Consider the following 19,337-nt stretch of genomic DNA (forward strand, 5'->3'; position numbering starts at 1 on the left):
ACTAACCTGTTTTCGTTGATTAAGTGTGATTTAAGTGACTGTAATATTTTCTTGAATAATTTAAGTGATCTTTCTTATTTAAGAAACTTAGCGTTGAACAAAGTTCTTTGGAGAAGATTTCAATTTAATAAAGATTTACTTTCAGTAATTTTTGAGAAAGATTAGGCAGCAGCGTTGTTAAGATTTTAGCCATCTGTTGCTTAGAACTTTAGTATATATATGCAGTGACTATGCCGGCGCTTATAATTCAGAGAGCATCCCTTCAAGTCGGCCTTCTGGACTGCAGAGAAAGAGGTACAAATGAATCAATCGTAATACTATCTTAGAAATTGTCATAAAAACAATCTTTACATGTATTGTATTTTACAGTTATAAGTTATAACATTTCACATGCTTTTCGGAGAAAACAGTCGCAATCATCATCATTTAGAATCACCACAACAAGGTTGTAGTCAAATCAGACTCCCATTTATGATCTTTCCGCTCAGACACTACTTGTACTACTTTATAAAAGATAAAAATTTCAAAATAAAAGATCGACCACTAGATCATATCATCCGAAATCGTAGAAACACCGACCACATGAAATTCGGACCTGTCGTGTGCTGAACATTGTAATCGAACATATAATTGTTAAAAGTATAAAATGTAAAATATGATATAAACTATCTCTCTGTTTGGTGGATAAGAGAAACGTCCACTGGTATACTCAAATCCTCTAAAATCTTCAACAGGCCCATAATCTCGTCCAACATAGAGTCCTGTTTAAAGATGCCGGTGTTGTCGTAGCATTTGGAAGCAGCAAGACTCTGGCTCATCATGTAGAACCAGCGGTGCAGGACTCCTTCTCGGACACCGAGACAGATCAGGGTTTGGAACTTTCCATCCAACCCAACACTGAAATGAGAAACTGAGTAATTAATTTTGTTCACTAAAAGTTTTGTATGCTCCTAATCTAAACTTTACACGGTCTGATTTAATTTTTGAATCCGAGTATTATGATTTAAACTGTGTATCTAACTTAAACTATCTGGAACCTACAGACCATACAAAAACAACTATTCACAAGAGGTATAATGAATATACACCTTGGTTTTCAGGAGGGATTTATTTCAGGTGTATCAGAGTTAATAGGATTAGCTATGACCAGCTCATCAGTTTCAGCAGGGATAGGTTGTGTAGCCTCTCTTTCCAGCCTAGCTGCACACTTCTCTACCTCTTCAGACAGATCTAACCTGTTTATCATCACACAACTAACAACTATAGCCACTCCCTGTTCCACTGTCATTGCCACAAAGAAGGCTGTACAATTCATATCGGTTTTAAGAACTAGCAAAAACATAAGTGGGAGACCTACAAGGCACGCGCTTGAAACCGTTATAACTGATATAATATTAGCTTTACCAAACGCGAAAAGTATGCCTCCTCCGATAAGTTCCTGGATGCTGCTCAGAGTTATCATGACAGCGTACACGTAGCCACATTCAATCAGACTGGATATTACAGCGGTATCCTCGGTAACCAGACGATAATACCACAGTCTCGTTAGAAACATGATGACAAGGAAACAAATCCGTTCAGCTACCAAGTTGATGGCACTCAATCTTATTTGGTACTGTATCTTGGCCACATCTTTAGATCCCAGAGCGTTTCCGATCTGGATGACAGAGGTGAAAGCTATGGCTGCAGCACCCGCTATGGAGAAACCGTAGTAGTACAGCGAAATAGTGATCACTTCGACGGTTACCCTTCCTCTGACTTGACTTAGAAATATAGAAAGAAAGAAAGTTATCGTGGTGAAAAGGAGCATAATCCCACCAGCAATACCTATCTTAATCATCTGCCACCAGTTTTGAAATATCCGTCTAGTTAACAAGTGCCTGAAGTTAAGATGCCACTTCACTCTATTTTGAAACAGCGTCATCATTGACATCAGAATGGTTAAAAGTCTGCTAACAAGGATACTGAAAATTATACCTTCACTCTTCATTTTGAAGAGCACGACAGAAACATAGCAGAGTATTGTCTGAATCGCAATCAAAATAGCAGTAAAACCATAAACGGTCATCATTGCTTTCTTGATGATGAAAAACTTGAAGAACACCTTTACAACGTAATCAAGCAGGCACAGTCCCATGGACATCGCCAGGAACCTCTCAGCAATGTCCTTGATATCTCCTGATTCTTCACTGTCATCAAGGAGGGGTATATATCGAAGAGAATAAAACATGGCAACAAAAAGAGGCGATAACAAAAGGAAGGCTACACATCCCTGCAGTAGAATCTTAACCATAAGTACACCAAGTTCACTGTATTGTGCTCTAGCACATAGCTGAGGCCCATAGACATCAAATATTGAGGAAAAGCCGAGGAGTAAGAAATTAACCACAATTGGTAACATGGCACCTAGACCTATACCCGCTAGATACTGGTCGCCCATGTACCCAGCAAACAGATTAATCAAGTTTATCTCCCCCATAGTACTCAATATATAGAGCCAAATAGGTAAGCAGATTTTTAGAAACGATAATTCGTCTGCAAGGACTTTTTGAGCCGTTTCCATTTTTCCTCCTTGCGTTCAACAGTGGTCTACTCTTGTAGCAAAAAAAGAAAAGTTTCCAAACACAAGATGAACAGTTGAACTAGAGACCAATTAGACTATGCCATTACCTTTAACTCGACCGCTTGTACAATAAAGACGAGAGCTCATGGAAATTTACCTTCCCAAACATACGTTACACGGTATACAGCATAGTACAATAATTATTGTGTTGTTAAGTTGCTCCGTTCCTTATTACTATTTAAAGTACACATGGTGCTCATTAAACCACCTCAGTCATTAACTTTTACTCATATTCTTTTGTCCAAGGACTGAATTTCAACTTTACGAATGACTGTTCTAATATAAGTAAAGCGTTTAAATAATATGTACTGAGCCAACAAAAGAACACTCGTCTGTACGCCATTATTGAAAACTGGCGAGGAGTGCCAACAAAGCAGGTATGAATAAGGAAGGAAGTGGACTACCGACTGGTTGTCTGACTGGGTATTGGGTATAAATCCCTGGACTTGCGATGTATGAAATATCGACGAAATCTCAAAGCCTCTCATAATGTCTGGGATGGTAACCAAATAAAGAAATCAAATGAAAAACTGTGATTTGTAGTTGTACGGACAATTATTTTCTTATTGAAGACATTTGTATAATTCATATACTAGATGAATCCTTTTCAAACACGTGATAGCCATTAACCTATCAGCTTTAGAAAGCGATCAATCAAATCACAGAACCACTGTCACGTGTGAAACAATATATAGTTCACCTCCCAAATCCCTATAAAATTCCATTATCGCCAAGTCTACTAAGACAATTTGAATTTCGTATACTAAGAAAAAGGTAAAATAAATTTATAAAAGGTCTAACCTGTTAGAACTAGGTCTCATGAGAAGCTGGACACACTTCACAAAGCTCTGGATAGCAGGCTGGTCAGGATGACACGTGTTCACTTCGGACACCTCCAAATACACCTTGTGCACAAACTCCCAAACCAGGGGGGTTCCCCTGTTGAACCGGGAAATGGGGCGCAACCCCGCACTTAGCAGACCCTGTAGAGCTGGGACTAGTCCCTGTTGACCACAGAGCAGTGTTACTAGCGTTCCTGGGGGTATCGGCATGTTATGTCTCTGGTTTTAAACATTTAATCAAATTTATGTGACAATTTTCGACAATGCACCACAAGAGTTCTTGGCCAGATTACTGACACTAATTCTACAATAACATCAGAAGTGGTACTTCTGCTTCAGAAGATGTACTTCTACTTGTGCAAGCAACGAACCATCGGATTCCTGACTACGATATCTGTGTCTAACGAGAGAGTTGACAGCAGTAGCTAGCATCTCCTGAGCCTTGACAGTGCCGTCTACTCGTAGTGAGGAGGGGAATCGCGGAGGGGACCGGTCTGCAAAAGTACATGGTCAGCTTATCAAGACTATAACTACTAACTAGCTCAATATAAATTATTAGCGCCAAAACAAATTTGAATCGCGTGACTTTTATGTAAACAGCAATATAACAGAGAGATTGAAATTTATTTTATAATGAAAGGTTGAACGGAAAGAAGTACTTCAGCGGTTAGCAGGCACTTGTTTTACAACAGCAGAGGTACAAATCACAAAGATATTGCAGCGTGTGAAGATTTGTGAAGCATTTTGTGGTTTAATGAATATGAAGGTGGCTGGGACAGCGCGAAGGTGAAGCAAGGAAGCTAAAAAGGAGTTATAGTGGTCACGTAGCAGAGGTACAACAAGCACGACCAATGGGTACTGAGGAATATCTTACCGTTCATCAACAACGTTAGGTCTTGTTGGAAACTCTCCGTCAAACTTCCAACCAAGGTCGGACTTTCAGCTGTAAGTTTGTCGTACAATTTGTGTTCTGGTCCGATTACTACATTTGCGCAAACGATACATTTATTTGAATTTTGTGTGGTGCTATTTTGTGTGGTATGTACATTTTGTTTGAGGATTTAGGCTTATTGCGAGGCTGATGTCGTGGATCGAATGTTCATGTTAACATACTTTTAGTAACATTTCTCAAATAATCTTTAAACGGTCCACCAAAAAAGATCTTTACCTTTTTGACTGGAGTTCCTCAGATTCCTATACTCATTTCTGTCAACTCTTTCACCGATCAGAAGTCTTTCTATACTTCCGTCTCGACTGCTCCTGATAATTATTCAGATATCATAAAATGTCACAATATTACAAAGGGATAGATCATAGAACCTCGAGACTAGGTTCAAAAGTAGATGAACCCTTAAATGGATCTGATCGGTGAATTTTTACGAACAATCGCAAGGTGAACTACCGAAAAACACAATATTCATAATTGTAACAAGAATGAAGGATACTGTTGTAATATTAATAACCAGCAGTTAAAAATCTAAACGGACCTGCTGAGCCAGCCTCCACATCTGAACAGGGTACAATGACTGTTGAGAACGTTCTCCACCAAGATGTGGTCCAAACACCAGCCCGGAGAGATACCAGTGTTATCGTGCCCCACTCGTAGTGACCTCAACTCTCCCAGATTTCGTGTCTGGGGAAAAGGGCCAGGTATTATAAAATGGAGAAAAACTTGGAGAGAAACTTGGGAGAAACTTGACTTTTTATGTATCACTAATAGTAACAAGAATACGGATTTGGTAAGTTATTTTCAAAAATTATAGAGTAAGGAGTGTTGTACGTGATACATCGTCACGTACAAAACATGATTGATCACATATGTAATAAGATATTCTATGAATCATCCCCGTTATTCTAAATTTGTTCACGACTAGGGACCTAAATGGCTCTATTTTAAGTCACGTTATTAGCAAATGAGCTCTGAGCCACTATTCGCAGAAGTGCTCTCTTTTTTGTAGAAAATTTGTGGACATCAAATTCTTTGGAACGATCGTGTAATGTATTTCAAATTCATGTAATGAATTTGAATGCAATTTTGGAGCCACTTTAGGGGGGGGGGGGTCCACGTTAAAAAAAGTTAAAAAAGTTAAACTAATTAATGTTAAATTTCAAAATTCAGGCTTAGAAAGTTTAACTTTTTTAACATAAATTCAAATTTGGGTTGAAATTGCAATGGAGTGAATATTCTAGACTAGTTTACTTTTAGGTCATGCGTTGGTATTTTTGTTCATTAGTCATTACATGTAGGAATATAGGAATGCCCATGACAAGAGTAAAACAGTCATATAACATAGGTACAACCGATAAATAATTGATACATTTGATCATTACAACAATAAATTATAATTCATAGAAATATAAACAGCTGATTCATAAATAATTTTTAAAAACAACAGATTCCATTCACAGTGTCAACACTGAAAATAGGGCTATGATAATCTATATCATTAAATCTAGTGATACTAATCGTAATGAATTAATAACTGAATAAAATTCTAATGATGTTTCATAAAAGTTATCGCTTAAACAAAGAGTCACTGTGTCACGATATTATATTACAAAATTTAAAATAGTGTCTAATGATATTTCATAAAAGTTATCGCTCAAACAATGAGTCAATTTGTCACGATATTATATTACAAAGTTAAAAAGAGTCACGTCTAATGATGTTTCAATGTAAAAGTTATCACTCAAACAATTTGTCAATATATTATATTACAAAATTAAAAAACAGTGTCAATGAAGTAAAAATTTTACAGGTGTTACTGTAATAACGTAAATAAAAGAACTTGAGGTTCTAATTTGAAGTTACTTATATCATTTAACCTGAATATAAAAGTCTATCATTAAAATAATTTTCACTATAGTGCAGCCCAGCAGCCGAGTCGTTCATATATTTTAGAACTTCACTTGTAATACGATTAACATCATACGGTTGAGGAATCTTCATTATATCACGACATACATCATTATTCAGTAATGAAAATAGATGTTCCTCAATAATCTCTTCCTCGGACATTCCTGATGTCCCAAGACTACTAGGGAGGCTACCTCTTATGGCCAAACAACTGGCTAAAAAAAGCACAAATCCTTCAGTACTGATCCTGAGATCGCTGAACTGTCACTTGAACGCAAGCAGCTGATGATTGCGAATATGCAGAACAAATTCCCGACCAACAGGAAGCATGTCAAGACCAACATCAACCAGCTAAGACGTAAGATTACAAAGAGACTCAGAGATATCAACAACCGCAGTGCTGACACACTCGTCGAAGAGGTAAACAACACAGACGACGCCCGGAGATACTTTGGAGCCTCTAAGATACTCGCCAAAGGATATGTTAGGCCAGCTCTAACCGTCCACAACCCTGCTGGGAATATCGCAGGTACTAATGAGGAGAAAGCGAGGATTATTAAGGAGTACTTTGAAGCTGAGTTCAACGACGCTGATGAGCCTACCCTTCCTGCCTTCCTTGACCCCCCATCTAGCCTTAACAGTCCCATCACCGTTGCAGAGATAGAGAGAGCCATCAGTAAACTCAAGTCTGGTAAAGCAGTGGGTATTGATAAAGTTCCTGGCGAGGTCATGAAAGCCCTGAACAACCCCCTCCTCCATGAAGAGCTGGCTAATGTGTTCAACGAGTCTTTCGAGAAAAACATTCACATTGAAGCAATAGGAGCAGGCATCCTCACACCACTGGCTAAGCCTGGTAAAACTCGTGGCCCAGTTAAGTCGATACGACCATTGACCCTGCTGAATGTTTCTAGAAAGATCCTGTCACTGATAGTGCTAAACAGAATAGAGAGAGCTGTGGACAACTTCACCGGACCGTTCCAAGCTGCCTACAAAGCTGGCAGGAGCTGTGCCGACCTAGTTTGGGCACAGAGCATGCTCATATCTGTAGTAATGAAGAAGGAGTTTGAATGGAACAAAGTGAGTATCGACATGTCAGCTGCCTTCAATACCATCCGCAGAGGTACAACAATCAGACTACTAGAAGCTGCAGGATGCTCCAGAGACGACCTGAGGCTTGTACAATACCTCATGGCTAACACCACTCTAGTAGTCAGAGTGTGTTCTACTGACTCAGAGATGTTCTCTTTCAACATAGGAGCCTCCCAAGGAGACAGCACAGCTGGTAAATTGTTTACCCTCAATCTAGCTGGAGCTGTAGTGCACATAAGAGCAGTCCTCCCCTCAAGACCCAACCCTCCGATAGCCGATAACCACATGCCTCTTGAGTCCGGCTATTCAGACGATTTAGAGGAGATTGGTGAAGATATGAAGGAGTTACAGGATATCTTTCAGATCTCCAAGAATATTCTCAGTGAATGGAGTCTCTTTGTCAATGACACAAAGACAAAGTTTACCAGAGTGTATTTAGAAGAAGTTGGTGCCTGTGACGAGTGGGATAATGAACTAAGAGGAAAAGAGGAGTGGAGAAACGAGACGCTTCTTGGTACTAAGCTTGGATCAGAGCAGGATGTTACTAATAGAATAAATAAATCTAACTCTGCCTTCTGGTCATTTGACAAGCTGTGGTGCCAGGGATCAGAGAGGAGTCAGATAACTGAGAAGAGAAAGATCAAACTCTACGACTCACTAGTAGTATCAGTGCTCCTGTACAACTGCTGCTGCTGGGCCGTACCTCAGCATGTTATAGAGTCTGTAGATGTTCTTCAGAGGAAGCACCTCAAGCGCATCCTACACATCTATTGGCCTAGCTCAATATCTAACAAGGCCCTCTACGCTCGTACCCAGACCAGGCCCCTTTCCGAGAGAGTGGAAAAGGCACGGTGGACAATGCTAGGTCATGTTCTACGCAGTGACAACGACACACCTGCCTACCAGTCTCTGTTATTTGCTACACTAGGATGTCAAACACTAAATGGACGAGTGGGTAGACACAGGACTAATTTGTATGATATTATTGTGAAAAAGGACCTATTTAAGAGACAAATTTATTTAAAAAATGAAGATGATTTTACCAACTTAGTGAACTTAGCAAGAGATAGAGTAGGATGGAGGAGTTTATTTACTTTGAGACATATTGAACGAATGAGTCTTCGTAAGCGTAAATAGGCCAGCACTTTGCTGAGCCTCTTTAGGTGCTCTTTTGTTTATAGATGTTATTATATTATATAACTGGCTAAATGGCTCTTTAGATTATGAGAGCATCTATGTTTTGAAACAGAACTTCGATCTGGTCTTTTCACTTTCACACACCCCAATAGGTTCTTTACCTGCTTTAAGACTTCAGGGACTTCATTTTCAATATCTTCCGCGCTATCAATTACATTTAGATATTTCTTTGAATCCTGATTATTTTTTATTTCATTCAAAGATCTATGCACAAGTTCCTCATCGTCACAACTTTTCAAATTGCTTGGACCTAGTGATCTAGTTAACTCTAGCATTACCGCAATGTGGGAAATAAAGGCAAAAGAATGCTTCCCTGTCACATTTGCATGGACATAATTAGTAGACAGCTTTCCTTGTATTTTTGGAATAGATTGAATAGTTTCCGATGACAAGATTGGTTTCACTCTAGCTATTGGGCATGGCTGATGCACAGTATTCTGCACCACATCATCCGTACTCTTTGTTCCATTCTGACATTCCGGGGTAGGTAAAATACTCATCATCCGACGACGTCTTTTCTTAGATTTTAGTCTTAATACCCGCTCCATGGATCGCACAATTGATAACGTAGGACACCTGGATTTTTTTCCTCCGAAAATATTGTATATATTCTGTAGGCAAGCTTCCTCTAAAGAACACCCAAGTCTGAATAAAACCCGTTGAATTGCTTTGGCCTTGATAATCTGGCCAGGTACCATGTCGTTACACTTCCACAATTCAATTTCAAAATTCGTCCTGACCGTGCATCTATCTTTAATCGTTTCGGCATCGAGCGCCTTTCTTCCGGATTTCTCCTTACAAAGTTTGTTTTTCGGCGTGGAAGTGCCATCTTCTGTGGCGAATCTTGTAGAAAGTTTGTTTAAAACAGTCTCTTTCTTCGCAATCACAGGCTTATCACCTTTTCCATCGTGTACTGGCAGTCTAATTGTACTCAGAGAACTTGTTGGAGGAGTATTTCTAGAGTTCAATTTGTCCCGATTTCCCTGCTGATTCTCATTCTTGATTGCAGTTCCACCTTCAATGAGTCGTGTAGACAACTTGTTAAGTGCTGTTTCCTTCTTTGAATTTAACACTTTCTTGCTGCTGTTTATCTTATCAACATCAATTGGTCGTCCAATTGTGAATTTAGAATTGTCTACTGTGGGAGTTCTCGTGGTTAAATTATCAGTGTTAGCCCGCAAATGCTCCTTCTTCTTCAGACCCGTCGATGAAGATTTATCCATAATCGTCAATTTGCTTTGCACCGTCGGTTTCTTAATCTTTGGAATCCTAAAAGTAGGGACAGCTTTCCTCTTGAATGAGTTGCTTGTTATTATCGCAGTAGTGATAACATCAGCAGATGATTCGTCTTCAGAATCATATTGAGTTCTAGGTTTTGATGAATCAGCAGCCCTTTTTGAAGTGTTGACAACAACTGATACGTCCTCAGTAGATGGTTCGGGTACAGTGATTACAGCTGGAGGAAGCTCCGGAGTATCAATACCTGATGATGTGTCCTCAGTAGATGGTTCGGGTACAGGGATTACAGCTACAGGAACCCTTCAAGCGAATGAGCGACTCTCCTGATGCCTTCGCAAAATTGCAACGTAAACATCTGTCGTATGTGAGACTTTCCATAACCCTTCCGCACTTACACCGCCAAGCCATATTCTTTTTTCGTATTATATGAATGATTATATTAGTAAATTATACAATTATGTGTATATATAGATACAAGGTGTTTTTTTTTGTAGAGTTATCAAATCAGTTACAACTACAGAAAACAATTGCAAGAGCGAGGTACTACTAGTACTAAAGGTCAACACTCATAATTGAGTTTAATTTGGGTAATTATGTTAAAATTTGAACCGATTAGTCAGCCAAAATCTGATTTTTAATTTATGTTAAAAAAGTTAAAAAAGTTAAAGTAATTAATGTTAAATTCCAAAATCTCGATCTTAGAATTTAACTTTTTTAACGTGGACCCCCCCCCCCCCCACTTTAGGATCTTTGTTTTTAAAACATGTCTTGTCCCTACAATGTCAGAATCACTGCAGCTTTGGAAACTTGACTTCCGCTTCAACATTTTCATGGAAGTTGGCACTATGATAAATTAAAATCTGGCAGCTATTGAAATGTAATCTCTGACTATAACATAATATATCCTTTTACTTTTCAGTATTACTCGTCGGTCCAAATGGCACAGAGCCATCTATGCTCTAGTAAATCGATTAATCAATCACACCATTAATTATTTGGTAAGTTATTGATAATTGATACCTAGAATCAATATGCGATATTTTGCGATCGCGAAATAGCGCGTGTAAGATCGCACACTCCCTACAAATTTCTAGGAATTTGTCTATATTTGTAGGAAGAAAAATGATGTGCGTAATATAAATAAGAGAATTTCTTGGAAATGAACCACAAAGTGTCCTTTTGGAGGGATCGTGTGATATTATATCACACGACTGCTAGCTATGTTTTGGCATTACCGTTTCCCTTTCGTTAGATGGAGAGAATCTTCAGATAAAACATTTCTTGGTTGTATTTGTAATTTAATAATATTACACAGCGTAGCTAGGATGTAATTTGTAACCTAGATCATTTTGTGCTTCTAGGTCCTGGAGTACATATTATTATACTCAAATTAGTATTGTTTTCACTTTCTTTAACGCTGTCTCACATTTGTTAGTTAAGTTATAATAATCTTAACTCTGCCGATGCCTATTCAACTTATTAAAACAATCTATGGCCCGAAATTTGGGAGAAGTACATCTGATTAGCTCCTCAGCATAGTTGTTTCGATCTAAAAATAGAACTGCCCAGACAAAGCTCAAGGACTTGTCACCATGGTTACGAACAACACAGAGGAGGTACCTGCCGTGGTAACCTACGACGAGATTGATATTGCCTCCGAGGCCTGGGCCGTTTGCATGATACTGTTCTGGTTCCTAATGTTCTTACTGGCAGTTGGTGGTATATTCTTTTGCATCGGTAGATGTCTTTATCTTCGCCAAAAAAGAAAACTAAAGGGTTACCGTGAGTTTGAAGATTCTGTAACTGCGAGTGGCAGCGGGTGGGAGCCAAAAGAAACTGATAAACTTTTATCATGAGCAACGCTAATTGAGCACAGTTTAACAACTTTTCAGACAATAGTTGTAGCCCGGGTCTCAGCATGATGTCACATTTGTTTGTTGATCTATAATAATCTTACGTTTGCCGATGCCATTTCATGTTGTAAAAATACTTTTTACAAGTTGAAAAAACCCATTTTATTCCTTTGCATAGCTTTTAGTCTAATAAAAATACCCAGAAAAGGACTTTTCATCGTCGGCACGACTGACGAGGTCATGGTCACGAACAACAAGTTTGAAACAGACCGGAAGAAAGTTCCTGCCGTGGTAACTTATGACGAGCTTGAACTTCAACCTGCTTGGAGGCTTGGACACTCTGCATGGCTCTCTTCGGGTCTATAATAGTTTTGCTTGCTATAATAGGTACAATCTACTACATCTATCTTTACCGAAAGAGGCGAGGTTATGAGCACCGGTTATTAAAATGAGCTGGGAGAAACTGATAAACTTTTATCATGAAAACCTTACATCAGATCACAAAACTTTGCACAAGAACGCAACATTTCAGTTGTGAAAGCGATAAAAATACCCTCATCTAAGTTGAATGTTCACTGAGCTGGACGTTAAATGATGATATGTCTCTCATACAATGTAAGAAGATACAAGGAAGTGCAAACATTTCAGTTATCATTAATCAGTAATTTTTGATCGCTTTGAGGCCAATATTTGAAAATTGAAGAATTTATGATAGAAAAAGACGGATCATTATATCTTATTTCTCATTGCAATGCAATAATTAAACCTTGATTGTCATAAACGTTAAAGATTTATTGTTTATCAGAACTTGTGAAATAAATAAATTGTTTCTCTTCTCAATTGCTTCTTTTTACGACAAGGTGGGCGGTGACTAAAGTCGAATGTTCTGGTCTAAATGTTGGTCAAAAGATGAATCATAGTAACGCATTGGCCTATTATTGAACCATCTAAGCAGAACTACACAGCTAACTAGCTTTAACACAGAACATTGCTATAACTAAAATAAACTCACCATCAGTGAGACGATAGATTCTCCCTTGGGTAGGCCGTAAACCCCTGTATCCCCCTTCTCTCCCGTCAGAAGTACCCATGCGTTCGCTGTACTCTGGGCGTTGAACTTGTTGCTGTTTACTATGTACAACTTGTACTGAATCGCTGGAATTTAGTTTGTTTTTAGAAGTCACATTCGGGAGGTGTACGCTTAGCGCTATGATGGAAATTAAATTAATCAAAGGTATCTTACATTCCAAGAATACAGTGGAGTTTCAGAATAAAAGAGCTTTGTATGACCAACTCTGCAACCCACTGAAAATAACCAAGGACTCACTGATATTAGGGAAGGACGCAGTAAAACAGGTGAACGGAACAGCAGATAGGGTCAGGAGATACTTTATGAAGGGTGCTACTTTCTCCTCATCCCGTAAGAAGGCGTAGTCTTTATAGCGCTTACTAAGCACCTCCGAGTCGCAAGTTATCAGCTCCAGGTACTGCTGCATGCACTGCTTCTCTATTGATAACCTGAGGTTGATTAACGGTCAACAGACTGATGGGTGCCGTTATTAAACTCTTTAGATATGGCACCGTGTCAAGGACCAGTTTAGCCAGTAAATGAAAATCAAATGTGGACTGTAGATTAATCAGATTATCACATTAATAAAAAACTATTACCTGATAAAAGCCCTGGCTCTGCCAGTATCGGTTCGAATGATTCTCAAGTTCTTGATGTTGTTGATATCGATGTAAAGCTGTTCGTTAGTCGATATATCAGGAGGAAGATTGGGTGTCTGTTGAGAACTTCTCCTGAAGAACACTCCAGATGTTCGATAGTTGTCTTCTACTGAGTCATCCTCACTTGTTGATCCAGTTGAGGCTAGAAGAGAAAGTATGGTAAATGAGTGTGTAGGGAGGAATGATGGGTATCATGCTATTTAAAGATGAGTCCTGTAGGAAGGGTAATTTCCAAATTAAAAGTGCCGAAAGTAATCACACTTATACTCACAAGGGGAGCACTGAGGATGTTTCTCTTTCCACCGGTCAAGATGCTTGCGGAGTTGGTTCCACAGAGCACTCTTACCGTCCCGGACCACCAAACCATGTGACCAAACCCGCTCCACCAGATCACAGATAGCTCCAACCATACTGTTCTCTTCCACACCCCGGATTACATAATCGTAGCCCAGGCCTTGAGCTTCCGGGCCCATCTTTAGGACGAGCAGGCGATTAATCTTGTTCTTGCAATCCTGAAAAATAAATCAAAATATTAGATTTAACTCATGTGATTTATGGTTAAATTCAGAAAGTATGACCAATGACAATGAAATTGAGATGTTGGAAGTTCTTTAAAATTACGCTATAAGCCGAACCAGACAAACCTTGAGTAATTGGTTGGTAAAGTCAGCATGAGCTTTCATCATTCTGTCAAAGGAGTCGTCTGTATCCAGAGGGAAGTGTTTCTTAATAGTTGGACTGCTCAAGGCATTGCTCTTATGCTCCAACTGCGCTTTAGCTTCTTTTATAGAACGTTGTCTCAACAGTTTACGAGACATTGAGGCAGACCTGAAGTGACCCGATGATGAAATATTATCATTATAGGCAATTCTAACACAATCCTTGGTAAATACTAAATATGTTATCGAAACACGTTTCAGGACAGCAAGGAGTTATCAATTAGCTGCAATAAACTTTGAAGACTAACGTTTTATCAGAAGCATGTTCGAGAAGAAGTTGAGATCTTAGTATAGGAAAGTCACTAGATGGAGTGGTATCACCCGTAAGTATGGGGCTGCCACATTGAACTGGGGGACGGCAAACAATATCCAGCAACCCTGACGTTGATGTAGGAGTTCTGGCAGAACCAAGACTCTTTTTAACTGAAATGATGGTGTGTAAACGAGATAATAGACAGATCAAGGAACTGTTCGTTATGGGGAATGGTGCGATTAACGAGAAACGTATAAGAACTAAGAATATGTACACTGTTTTGACAATATTAACACTTACCCTCAACTCCTGGCGGTGATTTGATCACATCGTCAAAAGTATAGTTCCTCAACTCGTCGATCCTACTGTCAAAGTGAGCAATAACATCTGACGCAACACCAAAAGAACACAAAACCTTTGAATCGATAAAAGATGAAAACACATGGGTCTCTAAAAATCGAGATAGAAATGTCAGGTTCTGCTCTGCCTGATCGCAGAGGAAAACGTCCCGTTCGAAATTATCGAGATTATCTCGGTTTGCCTCCCAAGTTTTTCTATCAGGCGGATATATCACGAATTTATCGTAGTTCTGTAAAAGTTTACAAAGGTGATCAAAGAAACAGTTTCTGATGGCAAGGTTTGTTGTCGATGTGTGCTGGCACTTTTCTTCTGATTTTGGCGATTCTCTAAACTCGGCGTTGCATTGTCTGATTATTTTCAGCTTTGGGGGACGGTTCAGTCGTCTCTCACCAAAAGTTTTGGTTTTTGAATTCGTCGAGGTATCAGCAGGTGTGAAGTTAGTAGTTAGCTTCAGTCTAGAGAAAGGGTCGCTAGGTTGGGAGAGACTGGGTCGAGCTATGATAGAATTTATGGAATGTATCAGTTCGTCTCGATTTGGTAAATTAGGAATATCCTCAGGTAGGGTTAACCTGTTGTTGTCTATATCGAGAACACAGATATCTGCCTGTTCCTCAAGTGATAAATTAGCTGCTATGCCCATGAGATATGTGACCGGAGCTTCAATAAGGTCGAGGGAAGTTGCTGGAACGATCGGCACGTAGACGTGGTCCCATTCGAAGGGGTAAATCAGGCACTTTAAGGATTCCGCCACCAACATCAATCTTTGGTTATCTGAAAGAAAATGTTTGCGTCATCTCTTGTGAAAGGTACAGTTTACTGAGTAAAATTAGGTCAGTGTCAAGCAAAGCTTAAACTTAGAGCATGAATCCAGGTTGTACGCGCTCAAAATAATAATAAATCCAATTGCGCGCGAACATACTGATTGATAGGATTTTCGCTTTTTTTAACACTTGTATTTCGCGCGTTCCGTTGACTACCTAAAGAATTTTCACAAATTTAATTTTGGGAGGATCAGGAATTTATGCTCCCGGGGACCTATCACCTACACTTTTGCATAACTGTTACTTTACACAGATATTTTATGACCTCACTAGGAGCTAATTTAAGGTCCTGCAGAGTACGGAAACGTTACTTCATAAGTTTCAGTGTGACGCAGACTAAATTATCACAACACACCCTAAAATGAAATGAGTCATGAGTGATTGTCAGCGATTCAAATGAAATTGGGACAGGAATAATTGTATACGGCTCAAGACATGTGGGCACCTTACTGCTGAACTGGTGTTAGAAACCTATTTTTATCTGCCAGCAGTGAAAACGGCTTTCCCAAGTACCACCAGTAGTAACTGTTAAAAGTTTGAAAATAGTTAAAAAATATCGCAGTTCAAACAGTCAAGCAAAATGGATCATTCGACTGGCTACCATGACCATTGGCCATTGGCCAACTTTCAAGAACTGTAAGGTTTCGTGTAATCGATTTAGAGTTTTAAAATGGCGTTAAAGAGTAAAGACATCGATAGTTGTCCCATTCTACCCCTGATTACATGATATCGTATAATATAAGACTGATGAATCTTCTGTAATCTAATCGTAACTCTCTCACATATTCTTTGTCTTGACATAAACTAGGAACTAGGAAAATAGGAAGCTGATTTTCTGCTGATCTGCTGATAGTCTGCAGAGCGTGTTACAAATTGAACCCAAATATAAATAACCTATTTTTAGCTTCTTAACACGTTATTTTTTGATCATCACTAAGATGAAAAGACATTTTGACAGCTTTTATTTTCTCAAGTGAAATGTCACCCACCCGTCACGCTGCCTTTAACCCAACCAATTAACATCCCAGAGAGGAAAACTTACACGACAACTCAGTTGGACAAATTACGTCTCCTACTACCCCCTCTCTCTGCTTTCACCGTACAATATAAATATATTGGTATATCAACTCATGCCCAAATAAGGAGTGATAGCTGACTGAACTATACACATACTGACGTGCCAAGTGTCGTACAGTACGCAGCACGGCTTATTGCATACTGCCCTGCTGTATGGCTGTATACAATTTGTTAACAGTTTTATGAAGCCGTATTATCAAGAGAGCGCTGTGTACATGTCGGAAATGTAGAGAAAAATATGGCGGTGGGACAGGGAGTGTATGGCAGTGTTACAGGGTTATGTCACGGATTAATGGATTAACCTTGGTGGATTTTGTATTGAAGACTTGTAAAGGTAAACGTTTTACAGACATACTTGAAGGTCTAGAAAGGTTTCATTTTTCTGATCGCAAAATAGCTTTTTCTAGACAAATCTTTGTCTTTGCCGTTTCGGCTAAGTGCTTTATAACTTTATGATTTTCACTGTGCAATGAATTATGAAAGTAAAAAAACTCAAGGCCCACTCTGATATAAGATAGTTTATATTTCAATATAACTTGCTAAAAATGTGTTTTAAAGGGTAGGAGAGCAGGCTGTTTCGAGATAATCACGTGACCAGGCTGTTTCGAGATAATCACGTGACCAGGCTGTTTCGAGATAATCACGTGACCAGTCTGTTTCGAGATAATCACGTGACCAGGCTGTTTTGACACACTGTAAATACTTTTAGTGTAAAGTGGTGATTTGTAGTGAGTAATACAGCAGGTTAATTACTGACACATCATAATATGATACAGGATGTTGTAAAAACATATGCACATATTATTCTCATTGGAAATACTACGTCATCAAGTAAGTTTTTTTTTCTGGCCAGCGAAAACACATATTTTCATATTGTCAAGCACAATCTACAAAGCTATTAGTATTAGTACACATTAAAAACAGCCTGTAAGCAATGTGCAAAAGTGCCACCATCTTTACTGTAACCAGATCACAAGCAAAACTACTTATCAAAAAGTGATATCATTTGGGAATAAAAATAAATATGCACTTTACATTGAGCTCAATCAAGTTCGTTAAATCGATCACATTTGGGTCACGAAATGATCAATTAAACCACTTATCACCGGCCGATTAAAAAACCTTCATCATTTGGCTTTGTCAGAGTTTTCTCGGCACTATACCGAAAAAACCAGCCCATTAACTATTACCGTTTTCTTGATTAAGCCGTTAGGAAATTACACGCGAACGAACGAACGAACACGCATCTAAAGATTATTAGTATAGATGCCAATCAGAAACGGAGGCTAATAACAGAAATGGTAGCTGACAAACTTTGGCAGACAGCCATCGGCTATTGAAATGTATATAATACTGATTGCTCAAAGATTTTATAACGAGGTAAAAGTTGGTAACCGTCCAATATCGCACCACGCACCGTAAGTTTTTTAGCTGATAAGACGGTCTCTTTTCCGGGTTTTACGGTGACATGTAATGAGTAAGTAAGTAATGAGTGACCTGCAGTATGTGACCATGTGACCTGCAGTTGCTGTGGGTGGTTCTGAAATACGTGATACGTCACGCCTGACCGGTCATCTGACTGACTGACTGAACATTATTTAGTATACTATACCGGGTATAGCTCTTCCATTAGTTCATTACCCGCTGCTATAATCCGTTTATCAGGTACACTATACTATACAGCTTTACGGACTGTGAGCAAGGTCCATGATAATCCACCAATTTCTAAAGCTAATAGAGTAATACTTAATAGGTAATGAAGATCAAGACCGTGGCGTTTAAGTGTTCTCGTCTCACTATTTGAGTAGTGGTACAAAACGTTTGATATTCTAAACATTTTATTCCGAATAACCGAAATGGTCTACCTGGCCATATAAAGTTAGTCTGGTAACATTTCTCATTTGTACATATGTTAATGCGTGCCAGGAAAGCAACTCTTGACGTCAATTAGGCATGCTAAGTTCTGTATCTCGCCTAATACCACCACTCAACATTTCCCACTGTATAGCAGCGGGAAAAGTTATAATATCATACGAGCATCAAATCACCTATATTTTCTTGTATTAGAGCCAACTCCATCTATAGATAGAAACAATAATCTTGAGATTGCTCTGAATCTAGGGTGAAACTCAGAAGATCTAGCTAAACGGTACGTGATGAGTTTGATAGTACCGAGCACCTATATTTCTATCAGACTTCATTTGGTATGCAGTGATCAACCACACACACACATACAAACGCACAACAATATTCGTAATTAACTGGCAACAAATTCCCAGTTAGATAGATAGATACATAGAGAGAGAGAGAGAGAGAGAGAGAGAGAGAGAGAGAGAGAGAGAGAGAGAGAGAGAGAGAGAGAGAGAGAGAGAGAGATAGAGAGAGAGAGAGAGAAAGAGAGAGAGAGAGAGAGAGAGAGAGAGAAAGAGAGAGAGAGAGATAGAGAGAGGGATAGAGAGAGGGATAGAGAGAGGGATAGAGAGAGGGATAGAGATAGAGATAGAGAGAGAGAGAGACGGGGAGGGTGTCTATATATGACGAGTAATAACACAGACCACCAGAAAGAGAGAGACAGGGGGGAGAGAGAGAGAGAGAGAGAGAGAGAGAGAGAGAGAGAGAGAGAGAGAGAGAGAGAGAGAGAGAGAGAGAGAGAGAGAGAGAGAGAGAGAGAGAGAGAGA

General features: G+C 39.1%; 1 protein-coding gene across 4 annotated transcripts in view; it reads right to left on the bottom strand.

Moving 5' to 3' along the window:
- Window positions 1-536: 536 nt before the first annotated feature.
- Window positions 537-19,337, bottom strand: part of LOC134811214 (DENN domain-containing protein 5A-like) — a 36,088-nt gene continuing 17,287 nt past the window's right edge. For 2 of the 4 annotated variants that reach the window (XM_063817973.1, XM_063817972.1), the window contains exons 8-20: window positions 14,701-15,531; window positions 14,396-14,570; window positions 14,073-14,256; window positions 13,700-13,940; window positions 13,369-13,570; window positions 13,028-13,218; window positions 12,713-12,855; window positions 4,953-5,098; window positions 4,634-4,725; window positions 4,340-4,408; window positions 3,837-3,959; window positions 3,425-3,659; window positions 537-897 (exon numbers count right to left, since the gene is read on the bottom strand). In XM_063817973.1, the coding sequence (XP_063674043.1) occupies window positions 666-897; window positions 3,425-3,659; window positions 3,837-3,959; window positions 4,340-4,408; window positions 4,634-4,725; window positions 4,953-5,098; window positions 12,713-12,855; window positions 13,028-13,218; window positions 13,369-13,570; window positions 13,700-13,940; window positions 14,073-14,256; window positions 14,396-14,570; window positions 14,701-15,531 (2,864 nt within the window). In that variant the 3' untranslated portion in view covers window positions 537-665. The remainder of the gene's footprint in view (window positions 898-3,424; window positions 3,660-3,836; window positions 3,960-4,339; window positions 4,409-4,633; window positions 4,726-4,952; window positions 5,099-12,712; window positions 12,856-13,027; window positions 13,219-13,368; window positions 13,571-13,699; window positions 13,941-14,072; window positions 14,257-14,395; window positions 14,571-14,700; window positions 15,532-19,337) is intronic. The other 2 variants (XM_063817975.1, XM_063817974.1) reach the window with 1 other exon arrangement.

Source organism: Bolinopsis microptera, chromosome 2 (genome assembly GCF_026151205.1).
Source record: "Bolinopsis microptera isolate Bmic1 chromosome 2, MBARI_Bmic_1.0, whole genome shotgun sequence".
NCBI classification, from domain to species: Eukaryota; Metazoa; Ctenophora; class Tentaculata; order Lobata; family Bolinopsidae; genus Bolinopsis; species Bolinopsis microptera.